The 20,184-nt window shown below is 36.0% G+C and overlaps 1 protein-coding gene across 5 annotated transcripts in view; it reads left to right on the top strand.

Moving 5' to 3' along the window:
* bend5 (BEN domain containing 5) overlaps nt 1–20,184 on the top strand; it is a 513,667-nt gene that overhangs the window by 343,025 nt on the left and 150,458 nt on the right. For 2 of the 5 annotated variants that reach the window (XM_088598975.1, XM_088598978.1), the window contains one exon: nt 18,616–18,746. The exons of 2 other annotated variants lie outside the window; for them this stretch is intronic. In XM_088598975.1, the coding sequence (XP_088455101.1) occupies nt 18,616–18,746 (131 nt within the window). Of the gene's footprint in view, nt 1–11,341; nt 13,811–18,615; nt 18,747–20,184 lie in introns of those variants that run through there. One more of the 5 variants, XM_088598979.1, reaches the window with a different exon arrangement.

Genomic DNA, 20,184 nt, shown 5'->3' with positions numbered 1-20,184 from the left:
GTGTCGGGCCAAGACAGGGCCTCACAAAAGGAGGCATTATTGTGCTGATTAAGAATCGACCGCATTTCAAGTTAAACAAATGTGATATTCCATTTGAGAAATGTGTTTTCATTAGTGTTATTATTTTGTCCCTAGTAAGTACCCAAAAGAAATACAGTGTGTCTCTGGCAGCATTCCTTAAATTTTGTTGTAGGAAGCTGAAAGTATTTTCTGTACTTAGAGTGGCATGTGTATTATACATATTATGCTGCAGAACTGGGTTATTTCTTATTGTTCTTCAATAGCTCACCAAATAGGGGCTTGTAGCTTTTAAAGCAAATTGACAGCTTATGCCCTGCCTCAACACCTTTCGAACAAAATATGGAAATATCAATAGTTATTTCATACGTCAGTAATAAATAGATCATATCGACCTGGCATAGGAACAGCATAATTAAACTCATTAATTATGTTTGGTTTTGGATCAAAATAAGCACCTTGCCAAAGGATAGCTAAGTGCTTGATAGCTGCCTCCATGAGCAGAGCTCTGCAATTAGAAAAAAATTGTAGCACCCTGACTGAAATGCCCCGACTGTCATCGGCCTGCCTTCTACCAAGGCTTGGGCTCTTTGCCAGTTACTGACTTTGCCACGGTAATTATTTATCAGCCCAGCTGGTCTTCAGCAAGACCTTAATAAAGTATATGTATTTCAAATGTTGTATCCTGGGTGTTAACTCGATAAAAGACAAGCTCTGTGTGTTGTTTTTGTCTTGGCTCAATTTTCAAGGGCTGTTAACAATTTAATTTTTTATAATACTATGGCTCTTCCTTCTTCAATTTAAAGGAGTCTTTTTTTTTTCACTACAACAGTGAGAAAAAAGTTAAATCCCTGCTGTAAAGAAATAGACAAGCTCTGAGACTCTTTAAAAAACAAGTTTGTCATGGACCGGGGAAGTTTGACTCTCTTGCTTTTATGTTTTGTTGTCATTTTTAGGGCTTTTTTCCTTTTGATTTGAATGGATTCTTGAGACTACCTGGTTGTTTCTTGTTCTTTTAAAAAAATATCAGAGATACAGTAGCTTACCCGATCCGTAAAATAGGTAGAAACACAGCTGACACAAAATACTTAGGAAGTCAAATGTTTGCTAGTGTGGTATGCTATCTCTACAGAGTTACATTTTTTTTCAATGATGATTAAATGAATGTTCATACCACCTAAGACATTGCCACCCTTTCAAAAAACGGAACTTTGACGTTGAGTCTTTTTAGTTGAATCTTCTGTACTAATACATCTTTGAAATTAATATTTGGAGAAGAGAATATACAGAGAAGGTTGGTTTCGACAATCAATATAATATCCCTTGGAGTAATCGTACCCCTAATGAACTCGATTGAACAGGCCTGAAATATGATCACTGTTTCTGTGCAAGTCATTTGTTCTTTTAAAAAGATCAATGTCCTTTGCCATATTGCTAAAAATAAATAATAGGCTGGCAGTGGCTGTGATGATATGCTGAAGGACACCTTTTTAAATATTTTATGAAGGAGTTACACAATATAGTTTGCTGCTACATTTGCTGTCACTTTGAAGGTCTGTCACTGGGCAATCGCATTAGTAATTTATGTCCCCATTCTAATTGGGGGGCTACTGCTCATTTCATGGGCTATCGCTTTTATATTGCCAACTGTGGCTACTTCACGGCTAATTAGTTATTTATGAAGTGCTAATTAAGAGACAAGCTAAAGCAATGCAATTAAGATCAACAGATGCAGTTCTGGAGAACAGCTTAAACATACAAAGTGTTTACAACATTCTGCATTTACATTTAAAAGTGCCATTACAGTTCTCAAAGAAATTTCTTGTCAACAAATTGACAGCTTCTTCCCAACTTTCTGCCTTTGTGTAGAAAAAAATGTTTTTTGTTTAACGTGTTTGGAAATTAACAGTAAAAGATATATACCTTTGTAAAATAGTATTCAATGCAATGCAGTTTTATATAAAAGTACTATCAGCAAACTCTCTCTCCAATATTTCCTCAAACTTTCCTCTGAGCTTTCTCATCTACGTAGGTACATTATGATTCATCTTAAACATCTGCTGCATGCAACTGTTTGATAATTTGTAACTACCAGGTAGTCAGATGAAACAAAACATTGCCAAAACAGACAAAAATGGGCCAGCTCTACCAAGGGAAATGAATTGTAAATCCTGCTGGAAAACGTACACCAGGCCATAATTAATTTTCTAAAACCCAGAGAAATCGAATAATATAATTACCCTATTCTTCTGTTTTATTCATTATTTTGACATGCTGTATTTTAATGTTTGTCATAGTGTTTCTACAGCCTTTCCAGGTGTTACATCAGGGACAGGTCTGTGGGCTGTGAGAGTTACAGTCATGTGTGAGTCAGGCTGCCAACATGAGTCCATAGTACCAGGCAGCTTAATTCACTTCAGTGTAATGAGCACATGAAGGGAATGAGCTTCTGCATAACCTGATTTGCCTGTTTAATGACCAGAACTGAAGTGAAGTTTTACTGAGTAATGCATGCAAATATTTTATTATTATATGACACCTCTTAAAACAAGGAGCCTGTAACATGGATCCTTATATGTTAATACATGTATTATTATGTATCCCTCTCAGTCGGGTTTGTGCAAGTTATGAACTTGCATGTAAGATGTACAGTACATAGTGTTATGGACACCTGAAGAAGGCTCCATGGCCGAAATGCTGTGTTTTCTTTCTTTTTTTTTTCAGCATGGAATAATCCTATTACTTGTTCCTTTGCAGTACATAGTATTCTGTATACTAATTTTAAAAAGCAATGAAAATCATACAGAAACAACACAGTCAGAGCAAAACAATGTAATTTGTAATGTTGCCATGTGTACATACTGTACATATTCATATCAGCTGGCTATGTGTTTCTGAATAGTCCCTGTATTGTTTGTGTGACACGCAGCTAGACAGGAATCCCCTCTAGGCAGTGGTATTGCCTTTTGCATTATGCTCCTGGGATAGAGTCTAGGTCACCTTGACCCTTACCAAGAGTAAGTGGCTTTCTATAATGGGTGGATGCATCACAGTTTTAACACCTATTCCTTTTTAAGAAGATTAACCCATGGTTTTGAAGATTTCAATTATCACTAATCCTGGACTACCAAAAGTTCATATACTATATGTAAGCAAGTCTAATATGACACACAAGTGCAAAATTACCACGAAACACTTTAATTCACAATAGTTTTAGGCTACAGCTAAGATGCACTGCCCACTCCCTGAAAGATTGCTTATGCTGATCAGAGGTCAAAATCATGGTCATGTCATTTCTCTGAACTGAAAAAAACATACTTTGCAATTAAAATGACAAGCTGATTACGTGCATTACACTACTCTGAGACATCATCGTCATCAACCTTTTTGTTTTTTGGATACAAGTTAATTTGTCATCAATAAAGATAGATTATCAAGGCAGTTTGAGGCTAATTGGCCGTACATGATGTCTGACTCTCTACATTGAGTAGAAATCTGCTGTGACAGTGACTCTTCTGAAGAAGGTCTCAAGGAAATAGACCCAATTAAGTGCTTGTAGAGTTCTAATGTCTTCATATGTGCAATGTGGCATCATATTCATTTAGGCTCTGCATGTGTACTTTGGGGACCTCCTTTAAGCTTCCAGCTCACTTACATTTTATTGAAACTCATATTTTTTTCAACAGTCTAAGCAATTCTTAATATTTTTGTCCAGTTTTTACTTGTGTGTTTCTACTGTATCTGTATGTGTTCTATTGAGGGATTTTATTTGTGGTTATTGGAAACTAGACGATAAGGAAAATACTGCACCTTTGTTACGTTTGGCCCAAGTGAAATAAAAAAAAAGAACAGAAATTAATAGAACTGTGGTCACGGTTATGAGACCATGTTTTTCTCAATGGGCAGGATAACCTAGACTGGCAGATGGACAGATTGTTCACATAAGGATGGGATCAGTGAAATGCTCCAAAAACCTATCTTTTAATGTTAGATTTCTGTGAAAGATAACTCATGAAAGTGGTAGAGGGAGGCATTTGCAGAATTTTCTTGTAAAGTCTGCTGAACTAAAACAAAATGATTCTGTGGACTTTGCAGTTTTGTGGTACAAACTTTGTTTAAGCATCTGTGTATTTGCAAGTGCAGAATGAACTTAGAGAAAGTCAGTAATAATCAGATACAGTTCTAGTCCTTATAATAGTTTTAAAGGTGTTAAAATCAATCAGAGAATATAACGGATATCCATGATTTCTTTTAAAGTATTAAAAATTCCCATATGAACAATTAAAATGTTTTGGAAATTTATGAGCTATGAGTTGTATGGCATAATACGAAACACATTCATATAACATATAACATAGTCATATAAAATTTATTTAGACATTAATACATAAGGAACAGTCAGTCATTTTAGACAGAACTGCGACTAACACAAGGTTTTATCAATATGCATAGTCATTTTATCTCTCATGTTATGAAGTTGAGATATTCGACTCAGTTTTCAGTAACCTTTGGAGATGCGTTACATTTGGTGAGTGAAGATACTGTAGGATCGTTGTCATAGGATCCTGTGGTTATTCTTGTAATCCTCTTGTATGGGAGAGTACGGTCAGTCCTAAACAGTCCAACAGACATCACCAGCTTCCTGACAGCGTAGTTTTCTCATTCCGGTTGAAGGGACATTTTTCGTGGTGCACAATTTTCCTCTCACCTCTCTTTTTTCATGGTGTTTCGCAATGGCTTCTTATTTTCCTAAGTGAGATCATGTCACTTCCGAGAATTGTGTGTTAGTTGCCCTGAAAGGCGTAATCCATTCTTAATCGCCAGGTTGCCGATTAACCCAACCAGCTTTCCTGTCAGCAGGATCAGAGTTCATGCAAGGTCTGTTGCAATTTTTAAAGGCCTGTTCTTCAGCAGTCAAGGCCTTCAAGTTGTGCAGAGGCTTTTGTATGGAAAGTGTGGTTTGGGTGAAAGCAACAAAATATTTGAAATACCTTACATTAGTATGCAGTTTCAGAAATTGTATGATTTAGTTTTGTACTAAAGGTAGGCTTTTAGAACGTGAACTGTGCTGGACAAAGTCTTTGATTTCTAGTCACAACATCTCCATTAGTCATCTCTCACAATGGATTCATTGCTGCACTATCTCTTCCAGCAGAATTCTGATTGTTTTGATAATTTTATTGCCATGAGCTGAATCATAAATCATCTCTGGTTTGTTCTGCTCTTCATAACCCCATATCTGTTGAAGGACTAATGAAAATTTTGCCTTTGGTGCATTAAAATCGCTGTGTTTAAATTCTCCTTACAACACTAAGCAGTCTTTTTTCTTCTCTGTTATGCCTTTTTTGTTGGATAAAAGAAGTTCGAAGGCTGCAGTTAAATGAAATGGATGAATGAAATGTACAGCTATTCTAACTGTAATACGATTAAGCAATGAGACCGCAATCTTCATTTGGCTGATAGTCTCTGTTTCAAGTTGTGTGTGTTACAGAAACTATACATGTATTTTGGCTTTAATAATTTACATTTCATTATAAGAATGCAGTAAAAATTCATTAGCTTAAAAATACATGCTACTGTGGGTAGAAATGGAATTACAACACTGCAGCACAATCACTTTCTTCTAAGTAGCACACATTGCTGACTTTAAATGTATCAGCTTCATCTTATGTCATAGTATATACCTCAAACTGAATGTAATGAATGTAGTCTCATAGCACTACAAGACAGAAATCGAAACGTTTTTTCAGAAGATTTATTCATTTTGGGTATTTCAGCAGATACCCAGAGCCTGACTGAACCTGGCAGGCTGTGAAAAGCAAGCTCATGAAGTGAAGTGCAATGAGGGCTCGTGTTTGTTGGCATGTGAAGTAAACACAACTGGCACAGCTTCAGTTTTGCCACAGTAGCGAATGCAGAGAATATCTCAATACCACAAGAGCCCCTGCAGCCTGTGAGAGGCTCACCAGAAACACATGTCTACATTCCCCCTAGTCACAAGAAACTCATAATTACAATTACACCAACACAGGCCGCTGTCCCTGATGGCTGATCTAAATCAAAAAATAAAATAAAATCACGTCAGAGAAAAAGCATCCAAAGTTCTGCCTCAGTTACTTTTCAATTATGACAGGCGAAGCAGAACGGAATTGTTAGTGCCATTTATCGACTGTGCTCCTCTCTATTAAAGTACAAGTGAAGAAATCCATCTCGTTGTGTAACAACCTGACTATTTTATAATAACAAAGAGCTCCCTTTGTGCTGGGTAGCTTTTGTCATTTTGGTGGGAGACAAGGGAAAGAAGAAAAGGTACATCTAGCCACACACGTATGCCTCCTCGCATGCACACACAATCGGAAGAGATAATAATCTCCGAGAAGTGTTCCATCAGAAGGTGCCTTCTTTTCCCAGCCTGCTGCTTCATTCCAGGGGCTTTCAAATTCAATAGGACCTACTGAGGTGGAACAAAAGTAATAGGTGAATGTATTGATTACAATAATGATCAGTTAGTGGAAACAGTTTCCTGCTAAATGAAGGTGAAATGAGAGAAATTGGGAAAAGAACCCAGCCTTAAATCTCAGCGCTGGGTCAGCAGATGCCATCCTTTAAGAATTGGGGTCTTCTGTGGGTTTGTTGAAACCATTTATTACCAGTTACGTAAGGACACTTTCACCATGAGAAAAAGGTCCCTCTTTGTTCACAAAGTAAGATCCTAGAAGAAACCTGCAATGCAGAACTTGTACTGATTCAGGAGAATCACAGTCTGTAAGACCAAAGTTAATTTACTGTAGATTAAATCAAAACGGAAAACAGGACGTATTAGACGAAACTACAGTTTATACTCTTCATACTGTACTCCAATCACTAATCAATTTAGTTCATCTATAAACATCAGAGGTGTCTGAAGATAGAAAATGGCATCAGTCCTTTAGAAATATTTAGTGAGTCTTATTTGTAATTAGCCAATTAACTTATTGTCTTAAAATCCAAGACTATATCTACTTTTCTAAATACCAACCTCGTATTTTGTAAAGAGTTACCTTCTTACCTCAAATTGTACCCACTATTGAGCCGATATGCAGTTTCTTGTTTTATTTTACAATGAACAAGTGAAGTACATTTGGTTTCTCTACAGTAAAATATCCCCAAAGCATTTCTACAGTATATGCTAATTATTTATCAAATTCCTCACAGATGGTGATACAGTACGTACAACTTCACTATTTAATACAGGAACTGCTTCCAAAGAGCAACATAATGAAAAACACTACAAAAATGTAATTCATATTTGTTTATTTTTTATGAGACTACATAACTCCACAATCATTCACATCTTAGAGCTAGAAATTGCTTTTCTTTTGTCATAAAACACCGCTTTCATGCTTAAATGAGCCAGTGTGCACTTTATACCATCTGAATCCAAGCGCTTGTCAGCAGGGATTGTTTTTTGTTGTTGCTATTTCATCATAAAAAAACAAAACTAAAGAAAAGCACATAATACCAAAGGCGACTAAAAACTTGTAAACGTTATAAAGATTCTAGGCTCTCTTCCATTGACTCAACCAACACACAGGACCTGAGGGGGTTGTGAAAATACAACAAATCTGTTTCCTTTCTCTTTCAGTTAATCTGTGCTTACTTTTATACAATATGCAGCTTTCTATTAATTGCTAACAAATATCAAATGACTGTTAGTGTAATCAACAATTTGTGGTCTATGATTTTTGCACCTTATATAAATTCTTACATCAGACAAAACATAAGCATTCCTCAGGGTCACAAAAACCGTTTCTCCTGTTATGAATTTTAATTTTCGCGAGACTTGAGAAGGCAAAGAAATAACAGTGAAAAATGAAGAAATGTGGACTTTAAAAAACAGTTTTGAATGACGAGATAGGGCTTCAGGAAGGGTCTGTGGAGTTGGAAATGGAAGATAAGGGACTTAACTAAAAAAAGGGAAAGTATTCATTGACAGGCTTCACAACCTTTGTCAGTGCCACACTTTGAAGAAGAACCATAGCTTTATTTTTGCAGCTAAAGCAATGCAGAGGTATATGGAACATTAGAATATATGATTGCTACATTCAGCAAACAGTGTTACAGTCTGTGTCCAGCAATATGCTTTGCAGTCCCTGTGTTTTGAAAATGGTGGTTTTCATTTGACTGTGATTGTCGTTTAGTGTTATACAGTGTCCCAGTTCTCACTTCAGAGATTCAGTTTAGTAGTCGATTTGAATATGATGGTTTTAACTGGTAAAATAAATGTCATCTAACACACTTTACTCCTCATTTACTGTACATTCTTTCTTGTACAGTATTTATATACTATATATATTGTTGTATAATCAATATATTCATTAACATACAGGATTGTTTTCTAAACAACTAAGCAATCAGCAACAGATGAAAGAAGACTCTTGTCTTAAAGCAGTACAAATTTCAGTTATTGAATTTTTGTATACATATTCTACTGGGTGTCACAGTGGCACAGTGGTTAACATTGCTGCCTTACGAAGCTAAGGCCCCGAGTGCCATTTCTGCATGGAGTTTGTATGTTCTCTCTGTCCTCATGTGGGTTTCTTCCGGGTGCTCCGGTTTCATCCCACAGTCCATAGACATACAGTACTGGTTGGTTATATGGCTTTTGGGAAAATTGGCCCTGGTGTGACTGTACATGTGTTAATGTCTGTGCGTTACCTGCGATAGACTGGCATTCAGTCAAGGGTGTATCATGCCTTGAGCCCATTGCTTGCTGGGAAGGGCTGCAGCTCTCCCACGACCCGATAATGAATTAAGCAGTTAAAAAAGTGGATGAATGGACATTCTGCCGATTCTTGCGTTATTCTTACATGGTGTTTCTACTATACATTTTTCCATGCTAGTTATTGCTTTAGACATTCTCCACATACTGTACCTTCTGAAATTGGCTCCCACTCAAAAAGGAGAAAACAAAATATTTAACTATACATATTTTTAAGCAGGTTTACATTGTTATAATTAGGGGGTTAAGAATATATAAAATTACAGACAATACTGAGGAGATTAATCAATAATAAATAATAATACCACCCAAATTGTAAAGATTAAGCCAAGAATATTCCCGAGCAGTTGGTATAATTAGAAGCACTTGAGAACTTTGTTGTCTGGCACAGCTTTGGCATAGCCAGGGGATGATAAATAATAGGCAAATTGAGACAAATAACAAAAATAAACAAATATCTCTTAATATTAATATCTTAATATTTCAAATAACAAAATAAACAAATATTTCTTAATAGTGACACTACATAAACTAGCAACACACATGCAACATACAAACAAGGCATCTCGGAGGCCTATGTCCTGACCAACAAGAAAACCCCCAGAAAACTATCGAGTATTTAAAATCCTATACTATGCCTAACAGGAAAAAAAGAGAGATAAACCTGCCTTCTTAAACAAAAGAGATTACAACCTAGAGTTAAAAGTGAATGGGAAACCTATATCTCTATTCTAAAAAAATGCATTGAGAGAGAGACCTTTTTAACCTACAAAGGAAATCAGTTTCCTAACTGATAACAGAAGAGCAAGCTCTCTCAACAAGGTACAAATACTTACCTCGAATCTGGTCTTAAAGACTGATCCGAACAAGGGCCCACCTGATACCGTTCTTCTGTGTCCTCTCCTCTGTCTCCTGCCTCCTCTTTTCCCTTCTCTCTGCCTACCTGTCTTTTTATCCTGTTTCCTGGATTGTTGCTGACTCTTAGTGATTTACCAAGAACTTAATTAACCACGGTAAACTAGACCATTTCTGTAATCAATACTTTATTTCTCACAGGCCACCTACAACTCTAAAAACACCTCCTCTTCCATGGATTCTTTCTGTCTTCCCAGAAATATCTTTATACGAGGGCTTTTGTAAAGAACTATGTTATGTCAGGCCATCTGCCCTCTATCTTTAGAAATTAACCATTAAGGGAAACTAATAGTAAATTTAGGTTTTCACCAATTTAGCAGATTAAATTTAGCACACATTTCTGCAATTGTGTGATCAATCGCTAGATCTAGAGCATGATAGGTACAGCTCAGGAATTTGTGTGATTTACTCTTTTATTGCTTAATTGAACAAATTCACAACATTGGAAATTTATATTTTAAAGGAGAACTACGAAACCTCTTTGGGAGTACTGTTCGCAACTGCTGCTGATAATGATAAATCGTTCATCTTTTTAAAATCACTGCAAAAACTTAGATGACAACAGACGTGTGGAGTAGGGTTATTGATGTTTTGACTCATCAATATTTTGCCACCTCAAGTTTGCAGGTGATGCTGATCATTAATCCCAGTATATTTAATTTGCATATCAGTCCTGCAGTTTGACGATGTACAGTAGCCTACAGGTGCATTTGTTATGGTTTCAGGTTTATTTTCACCAGCAATTAAATAGGACATTCAACAATATATTTTTTCAACTGAATGACGGTGTATGTGGTCAACTGTTATCACAAGTACAATGTTTAAAATCATTACAATTAATAAATCATCTTTAAATTGGATAAATACTTTTAACTGAAAGTGGGAAATGGGTCAATTACAATCTCGATGAAAATTAACATTAAAAGGAAGGTAATCAGGTGGGAAACTAAGAGTCACACCTGCCAATGAAGAAACAATTGCAGGTGTTCCACTGGACAGTGTCAATAGCCAATTTATCGTTTCAGGAAACAAATGATCTTATTTGTGAGGGTAAGGTATGGCACATTTAGAGTCTGCATCATAAGATCATTTTCAATCTGCTGTTACATCACACAGTCAATGGGATACAGATTCAAGTTTGAGGAAACTATTTATGTAATACTACATCAAAGAAAATTCTTTCTTACTGTCTACCTGTTTTGTTTTCTGTAACCCATGATAAATATACAGTATATTACTGTAGAAAGTTCTCTGGCTTCATCGTGCAGGGAAGCAGAGGCCTAATTTCAGAATTAATAAAATGAAAAATAAGTCAAAAGGAGTCATACACTATGTATATTTTTACACAGTTTTTTTTAATTAAAATGACTTGTAATTTCCAAAGTTTACTTATGTGTGACATTAACTGTTAATATGCAAGGTTTTTTAGAACTAATAAAAAGTTCACTTTCATTTAGAAATCTAAAAATGGCTAATCACCAGACAATCTATACCATTTTTAGGTGGGTACCTGTTTCAGCATGCATACGCTGCAAAGGAACAAGTAATAGGTTTATTCCACACTGAAAAGAGAAGAAGAGAAACACGACGTTTCGGCTGTGGAGACACCCAAAGAATGCTCCACAGCTTCTTTCTTGTCTTTTCAGCATGGAATAAACCTATTACTTAAATCATTTTTAGACAAAAATGTCTGAAATGGCAGGGGAAACCTACATTTTAAAATACAATACTTTTGGTTGTGTTTTAATAACTTGGTGATGTGAATGTAAATGCACAAAAAAGCAGTGTGTATTGTTGACTAGATAACTTTTTTTTTTCAAATGGTTTGCTGCTTGACATTTATTTTATTGTTTTACTTTAATCAGATGTCAGTTTTCTTTCAGGCAGAACGCAGCTTTAGACCTGTGTTTCCGTGTGTACAAGTTATTGGCTCTCTGCAGCTGCAACATGCTAAATAAAACAAAACGTGAGTTACCATACCCAATGCAATCCTTCCTGTTTACAATGTGGACAGCAGTTTGGAGCAGTAGTGTAAGTTTGGCAGTAGCTCTACTTCACCCAAATTGTTCCAGTAAGGAACAGCTTATATAAATTTGTGCAAAATTAAGTTGTTTTGGATAAAAGCATCAGACAAATAAATTGAATCTGGTCATCTATAAAAGTTATGATGTAATGCTCAATGTTTTGGGGACATTGTCTGCTAGGGTTTCTCATCACATCATAGTGAATTTTGCCTAGGTACTTGTACCTAAGCAAAAACAGGTACTGTATGTACTTCACTGCGTTCAATACTGTCTACGTTTTTGGAAATTCTTCACAGATTGTGTGTTTGGAACAGAAAGGCAAACAAGTAAGGACAAGTTTGCAAGCCTTAAGATTCTGATTCTACACCTGTTCTCTCCTTATTTTCATCTAAAGTTTGGTAATATGACTGGAGTTGTCTTCAGATAATTTCATAATTCTGGAACTTTTGACTTACATGGTAAATTTAAGGCAATTCAGTTTTATCTTAAACACAATACAAAATGTGTCAACACCTCAATATTAAAATGCATTCAAGAATTGGGAATGGTGTTTATTCGTTTTATGTTTTGCTTCAAACACCCCCTAGACAGTGTCCTAAAATAGAATGTTTCCCATTATACCATACCTGAAAAAGTGTCTATGTGGACATTTTGCCATCAACTAGACTACCCCGATGCTTGATCTTGTCATAACTTAAGCAATACACAAGACTGTGTGGAAAAATTGAATGCTTTATTTGAAAACCTTCAGGTAACAGCTGGATTGTTTTTTGTGGTCCAGTAGGATACACTCTTCCATCTGGACTACAAAATCTAAACTTATGCCTCAGCAAGGCATAGGTTTCAGATGGAATGCTAAAAAATAGATCTTGTCCATAATGTAGATGAGAGGTCATATGATATTTTTTTGAATGAACAGGGGTGTGTCATAATGTTAAATCAAGAAAAGGTTTATCTGGCCAACATAACATAATGGTCTTTACCAATATAAAAATCTGCTTTCTTTTGCAAATTCCAGGTTTCTCTTGCAAACAAATATGTAAATCTCAAGTAAACTTAAAAAAAAAGAAGCTTTAATTCATTGTTAACACAATTTGGTGACGTTAACTTTATTACATCTTGCAATGACGTTGCAGGTGGTATTAGACCACCAACAGCAAGCATCAAACTTGACGGACTGGTTTAGACGTCTTTGTCTTGCCAGTAAGCAGAAAGCTAAGCTTGCTGGGAACGTTTGTTAGAACTGGTTTAAACTGGTTTTGTTTTTCACCGAGGCTGAGAAATACACAGAGAGACGTTTGCCCATGGCTATTTCTGAATTAAGGTCAAAACAGCACGTTAGGAAGTCGTATTTGTGTACTATTTAATTTGTGAAAAATAAAAACGCGAACATATTTTCTGCACTATAATACAAACCTGTGGAACTGAGAAGTCCATCTTAGCTTTAGAAATAATAATATCACAAACCATTTAATCGCGTCTTTTACTTAAAACTATGAAGTATGATTTCCCTTTAACATTGCTGTCAATTACATAAAATACCGTTTCATTACACGAAATGTATCGATAACAAACAAAACTAAGCGATTTCATGGGAATAAGAATATTTATAAAATTACTTTCTTGAAAAAAACAATTTCTTAAAAAAAGTTTTTCATGCAAAATATTAAACTTTCTGTACTTCACTCTTCACCGGTTTGCTTTGCTTTTCGTGCGTTGATTATTCGAGCCTGGTGGCGTCTGGAGAAAAAAAAGCTTCTCATTTCCTGAAGTGAGGGGAGACCAGGCCGGAGTAGCTGAGCGCCGAGGCCTTTCCCCTTCCCCCTTTGTGTGTGTTTATATATATTTTTTATACTTATATAGAGGGAAAACTGTTAACCATATCTAAAGTGCAGGACCAAAGAAGAAATAATGTATGCTTTTGTGAGGTTTCTGGAAGACGATGTGTGCTACGCTCTGCCGGTTTCCAGTGTAAAAGATTTTAGACCTCTGCACAAGACAGATTTTGATAATCAGAAGGTGTATTTGGTGCACAGAACAGAAGGGAATGGTACAGGCCAGCCTGGCAAAGCACAGATACTGGCACTTGCAGGTAAGTCGTTTTAACTTCTTCTCTTTCTCATGCATTACCTTTCACTCGTTTTCTACTTCTAATGTTTTTTATTGGTTTATTATGGGCATATCGGAAAGAAAAGCGTGGCGGTGGCTTGTGTTATAAAAGTATTGGAATTGAACAGATTTTCATCAATGAAAAACGTTGTCCAAGTGATCATTACCTGAAATACAGTTTTTAAGGAATTCGGAAATATCTGTAGGCTAATTGAGAAATTAATTAATTAAAGGTCAGAACTGCGATTAAGTAAGAGCTGAAGAATTAGACTGTGGGCCTACCTTAAAAACTGAAGACAATCCAAAAGGAGCATTAAGTGATTATAAGATGTGACAGAGAGAAATGAAAGAGCGTTATGAAATCTTACGATTTATATGTTGTTTATTCAAATACATGCATAGGTTGTCTCAGATTTAGCTCCAGTTAAGAGGTTCTTTAAGCAGCTAATCGTTCTAAGTTCTAGAAATTGCTTAAGACTGTCGCTACTTTCTTACTTTTTAAGTATAACGCTCTTCCTCTGCTTCAGAAATTCGTGTTTTTTAATAACAAAAGACTGTTTTCCGATTTCTTCAGTGTACAGGCCTAAACATGTGAAGCTTGCTATTCAGCAACTGTCTCCAACTTTCCTGGTGTCCTACAGCAAAATTACCATTACATTGTGCCTTTGTGTATTTTCAGATCGGATTTAGTTAAACTTGACAGAAATATGACGTCGATTTGTTTACAGAGTTGTTGTACTACTGGTGTTACCGTAGTCATGCTACAGCACAACTAAGGCAGCAAAACCACGAGTTTTGTAATCCCGTATCCTCAATTCAACCCTATAAGGTATTTGCATAACATTTTGTTTAGAGGTGGATGGTTTCTGTTTAAATAGATGTATTTTACATCTGCGTTTCCATACTTAAACAAATCTTTAAAAAAAACATTATTTTGTCTTGAATATCAGTGGATGTTAACTCAAGTTTGACATGGAATGTAATTTCAAACTTGCCATTTACATTTGCAAAAGTCGAACGGAACTGCAACAAGAATACATGTTTTTTGTGCTTCGGATTTTAGGAACAACAAACTTGGAGCTTACTCAAGAAAACTTGTGTTAATAAGAGGAGAGTGATGTAGGAGCGGATGTTTGCTTCTGGCCTTTTAGTTCAGACTGAGATTCAGTTTTTATTTTATATGTGTGAATGCATGACGTATTCGCATTACACATTCCTGAGTATAAGGAAATAGTAAGCCACTGTACTATATTTTAATTGGCACTGAAACATGGTCAACAACACTGACCAACCAAGCGTGCCAGCAGGACAGTGTACCTACAAATAATTACAGTGAGCTCCCATTATTGCACAAATGAGCATATTTATTTTGTTGTAGTCCACCAGTACACTCATTAGTACAGTGCAATTATGAGGTCACTCCAATTTATGGTGGAACAGGGCAACTATGAAGAATCCTTCTCCATCAAGCAGTCTGTTATTTTTTAGAGGGTCTACTCTTCTGTCAAGGCAGTAGCCAGCTGTGGCATAATTCCAAGGGAATTTCTTAGGGTGCAACATATATAGACATAGTAGTGTTGAGATCATTAGGGCCTCTGACCTTCCGAGATAATGATTCCCTGGCCCAGCATGGTCAGGACTGATGATGGTCAGGACAGTGATGACATCCAGTTAAGCAAAAGTGTAACCAGCACCTACTGCAGATGGTTGAAAATGGGTGAAAGGTTGTCCTGGTAGTAAACATTATAAGAGCCATCCCTCTTAATCCCAGCGCAGTTATACCACCAGCACACTGTACGGCTCAGAGATCACAATTCCTAATTGGCAATAAGCAAGTATTTTTCATAGTTCAAGTAGGTAGCTGCATCAGCATGCGTAGGCTGCAAAGGTACAAGTTAAAGGTTTATTCCACGCTGAAAAGAGAAGAAAGGACGCGCAACATTTCGGCTGTGGAGCTCACACCGAAGAAGGCTCCATAGCCGAAACGTTGTGTTTCCTTTCTTCTCTTTTCAGCATGGAAAAAAATGTTCAACTTAGTATTTTTCATATATTTGCTTTGAGCTTTGCCCTTAAAAAAGCTTCTGCATCTGGTGTTCCAAGGAGTTTGGACAAAAAAGATCTCAATGTCTTTATAGCCATAGTAGTCATGAGATTCTGAAGGCATTCTTTATCCAGCATGAGTTTTGCTCTAATGATTGTAGAGCTCCTGTCTGCTTCAATAGGGATGTGGGCAATGTTGCATTGGATTTTCTTTTTTCTGAAGTCTAGGGAAAGGAGACAGCAGGCAGACAGCATCAGGGGATGATCTGTTTATAGGATATCCATGCTTTTTCACCTATTTCTGTATATGTATAGTTCTGTGTGTTTCGGCATGTTTAGAATCTGTTTTTTTAAAGTGATACTAACAGTATTCAAATTTGCGAGTCTGGTGTCCATCATAGAGGTTAGAGGAAATGTGTTGTGCTAAGATCAAAGAGATTTCATTGGACTTAAAAAAAAAAGTAAGTAGCTCCTGCTTATCAGTCTAGAGAGTGTTACAAAGCCATTTCTAAACGTGTGAGTCTCTTTCTATCTCATAGTCAACAAATGGAAAATATTCAAAATCACAGTGACACTACCCAGGATCGGTTGTCCCGCCAAGATCTTCCCAAGAGCAACCAGGAAAATCATCCAGAAACTCACAAAAAAAAAACCAGAGTATCATCCAAGGATCTGCTGCCCTCTCTCAGTGCAGCAAATGTCAGTGTTTTTGCTATAACCATGAGAAAAGGACACTGCTACCTGTCTCAGGATCACCAAAGAGCACCTGGATGATCTACTGATGTACTGGAAGGATGTTATCTAGATAGACAAGTCAGAGATTGAGCTGTTTGACCACAATGAGATGTTTTGTTTGATTAACAACCAAACATTGCCTTCCAAGAGAAGAACCTTATCTGACTGTCACGCAAGATGGCGGAAATATCATCAATGAAGGATGCTTGGCTGCCTTAGCACCTGTCGACTTGCTATCATTGACAGAACTGGAATTTGCTTTGTATCAGCAAATTCTGGAGGAGACTGTCAGGCTTTCCATTAGTCAGCTGAGTTGAAAGTGGGCAAATACAGAGATCGTAAACATACAAAGTAGATCTACAACATAATATAAGAAATGTAGCATTTTGGGTTGTTCGAGTCAAATTCTGGTCCTCAAACCACGTAGAGTGCCGTGACAGGTCCTGAAATTAGCTATTCATGCAGGGAACCCCTCAAATGTAACCTGCTTTCTTAGAGAAGGAGTTCTCTAAGGAAAAATGGACAAGAACTCATAAAATATGACCTTATTGTAAACAATTACAGTAAACATCAGGTTGAAGTCATTGCTCAATGAGGTGCAACCAGTTATTGAATTTAATGGTTCAGAAACATATTTGCACAAGGCTATTAACTGTTGCTACTTAATTAATCCAACTCTATCTTTTGTCTGTTTGTTATGTTATATATATATATGTAATTTTGATTAAGACTTCCATGAGAATATAGTTAAATTTTAGATCTAAAATATACATACATAGTGACAAACCAAGGGTTTTCCCAGACCTTTTCTTGGCACTTCATTGGAAGCAAACATATCCCATGCCACACTGTTAATGAAATCTGACTTTGTTTATGTATCTCTGGGTTTTTAAATGTGTAATCTTTGGCATCTAGGTAGCTGTCCTTCCATAAAGTTATAAAAGTGCCTGAACACATATGCAGACATCAGATACTTGGTTTTAAGAGGGGAAAAAAAGCTACTGTCTTAACAAGGTCTGCCAGATGAATTTTTGGCCCTCTTAGTGTGGGTTCCATTTTTACATTTCTGTTGGCCGTAATGGCCGAAACTATCTCTAGCAACTTATGCACTGACTCTCATGTTATAGACTGTCATTATATAGCTTTGGACAATTACACTTGTTTTCTACATACAATGTGATTTTAGTCCATTAACTAAAAAAGGAAGCTTGTCCTAGTAATTGTGGTATGGGCAGATGCACAAAGATGGCAAAATGCCCAGCTACTCTGGGCAGAAGCTGAAGTATCTCAGAAATGTATTATCTTAGAGCACAGACAATTGGGCAGATTCGGACTAAACAAATACCGTGCTGTGTGTATTGTTATAAAAGGTTTTAAAAATGATCACAGATGTGTTATTCTTCAAGTATTAAAAAAACCCATTAAACTAAGTGTATTAAACCATTATTTTACTGATGTTTTGAAGTGTGATGTTCTAAAAAACCTTAAATGCCTTTGCTCTTTGGAGAATGGACAGGCAAGTGACTGCCAAAGCACTCAGTGAAAACCATACTTATCTGCATTGATTGCTAGGTAGTACTAGTATCATCATTATTATTATTATTATTATTATTATTATTATTATTATTATTAGTACATTTCAGTGACTGCACTCATTTCAGGAAGTGCCCCAGTAGAAGCTGAATTTAGATGTCAGTTTTTTAGTACCCAACTCTGGAATTGACCTAAAATGTAATGTTAGGTTTAAAAAGGAAAGAGGAATTAGGTTAAAATAGTAGTACGGTGATTTTTAGTTTTGTAGAATATTATCAAAATTTACTGAACAAAAAAAAGCACATTAATGTGAGATATTGCATAATAATAATTTAGGTTTCATAATAACTGTATTATGTGGGGTAATGGGACACAGCTGGCCTCTTCTCTTTCTGATATGCCCATGATAAAGTTTCTTTTAAGTCTAAATACCTCTTCTGCTTTTGAATCAATACTAATTTTCTTTTTGATCTATTTCAGAAAACATAGAAGAGTTTGAACACAGTATTATGCAGAAAAAGATGAAAATTCCCAAACTGTCCACAAATGCTCTAGATAATTCAGTGGAGAATCACTTTGGAGAGGAACTCCTCCCCCTCAAACACAAAAAGGTACTTTTTCTTTTGTCATCGCATGCTGAAAAAGAGGTTAAGTGAGCAAGGAGTTTTTACTGTATTTAATTTCTGGACTTCTTACTGCTAGGTAATTGTTTGAAAGTGCAAGATAAGAATTGTTTTAAAAGGATTTGCAAATTTATAAGAAAGTGTTTAAAAGCAGGTAACATCCCTCTAAATATTGAAAGTATTTAAAGTAAAATATTATTTTCAGGAGCATTGAAGCAGATAACATTATGGAAAGTGGAAAAAAATAGCTACTGAATACAGAACCATCTACTAAGAATAATGTTAAATGTAGGGTAGAGAAATTATTTTCTTCAAGAACTATTTTTATTGAGTGGAAAATACAATGAAAAGGTTTTGCTGTCAAATAACATGCTTTCATGTTTTAGTGTGAAGGTTGTTTTTTTTTCTGCTTACAGACATTGTCTGATTAATGAATGTTTGATAATTCTTTTTCTGATATGTTATGAGTTACATGTGACGGAGGACTGTAACTGCCATTAAATGTGTTAATTACACAGGAGCTTGGGTAATCAAAATGCCTCAAACCCAGCATGCAAACAATTTTTTATTTAATTTAGAAAATTCAGTGTGTCAGATATGAGATCCCTATGGAGTCTGTAGCAACTCTTGAGCAAATTTCTCCTTAGCTCTGCAACCTTGGTTATGTTGCCTTTTTCTTAATGATCCAACCCATCAAAATTTTACTGGCTACTAAAATCAAGATAAAAAAATCTAAATTTTTCTGTGAACTTCATTTGGTATGCTGAGGTTAATCTACCTTCACACAGACAGCATTGCATGTTTAACAAGTGAGAGAACCACGACCCGTATAGCACTTCTTGAGATCCCCAGCCAGTATAATTAAGGTAATATAATAGCATAACATAACACTAGTGTATCTGCCATGCGGATTTCTGTGTTATCCAGCTGAAACAATGAGGACCTGATGGATTAAGTGCTTGTAGCACAGTCACAAATGTAGGTTTCTGGTATCGGAAGCATTAGTCTGAGTTCCTGTCAACTGTGGGCAACAAGAGTACAAGAACAGCAGTTCTGTTTTCTGGATCTGATTAAATTACAACAGATCTGGTTTGGCCAAAGCATCCCAGGCCAATTTTCTAACTCAGCTTGCTTTGTTCTTAGAAGCAGGAGGGGTATGTTGTTGTAAACTACATTCAACATTGAACCTCTGTGCCTAGGTTTCCACACAACATATGCAGAGAACTTTTTATTCACTTCCAAAATGCATTTTTCAAACAGTGAAATAACCAGTTGTAGTTCTTTTCATTGTTATGTTTAATGTTTATTTTAGTATTTTATTTATTTGGGGATTTTTTTCGAATATTCTATTCCAATATTCTAAAAATATCTTAAAATTAGTACATTGTGATAGTCTGTGATTTGTTGGTGCTGACTCCGAAATAAT

The sequence above is a fragment of the Lepisosteus platostomus genome, chromosome 11 (genome assembly GCF_059453375.1).
Source record: "Lepisosteus platostomus isolate fLepPlt1 chromosome 11, fLepPlt1.hap1, whole genome shotgun sequence".
Lineage (NCBI taxonomy): Eukaryota > Metazoa > Chordata > Actinopteri > Semionotiformes > Lepisosteidae > Lepisosteus > Lepisosteus platostomus.
This window is presented reverse-complemented; position numbering and strand designations above follow the sequence as displayed.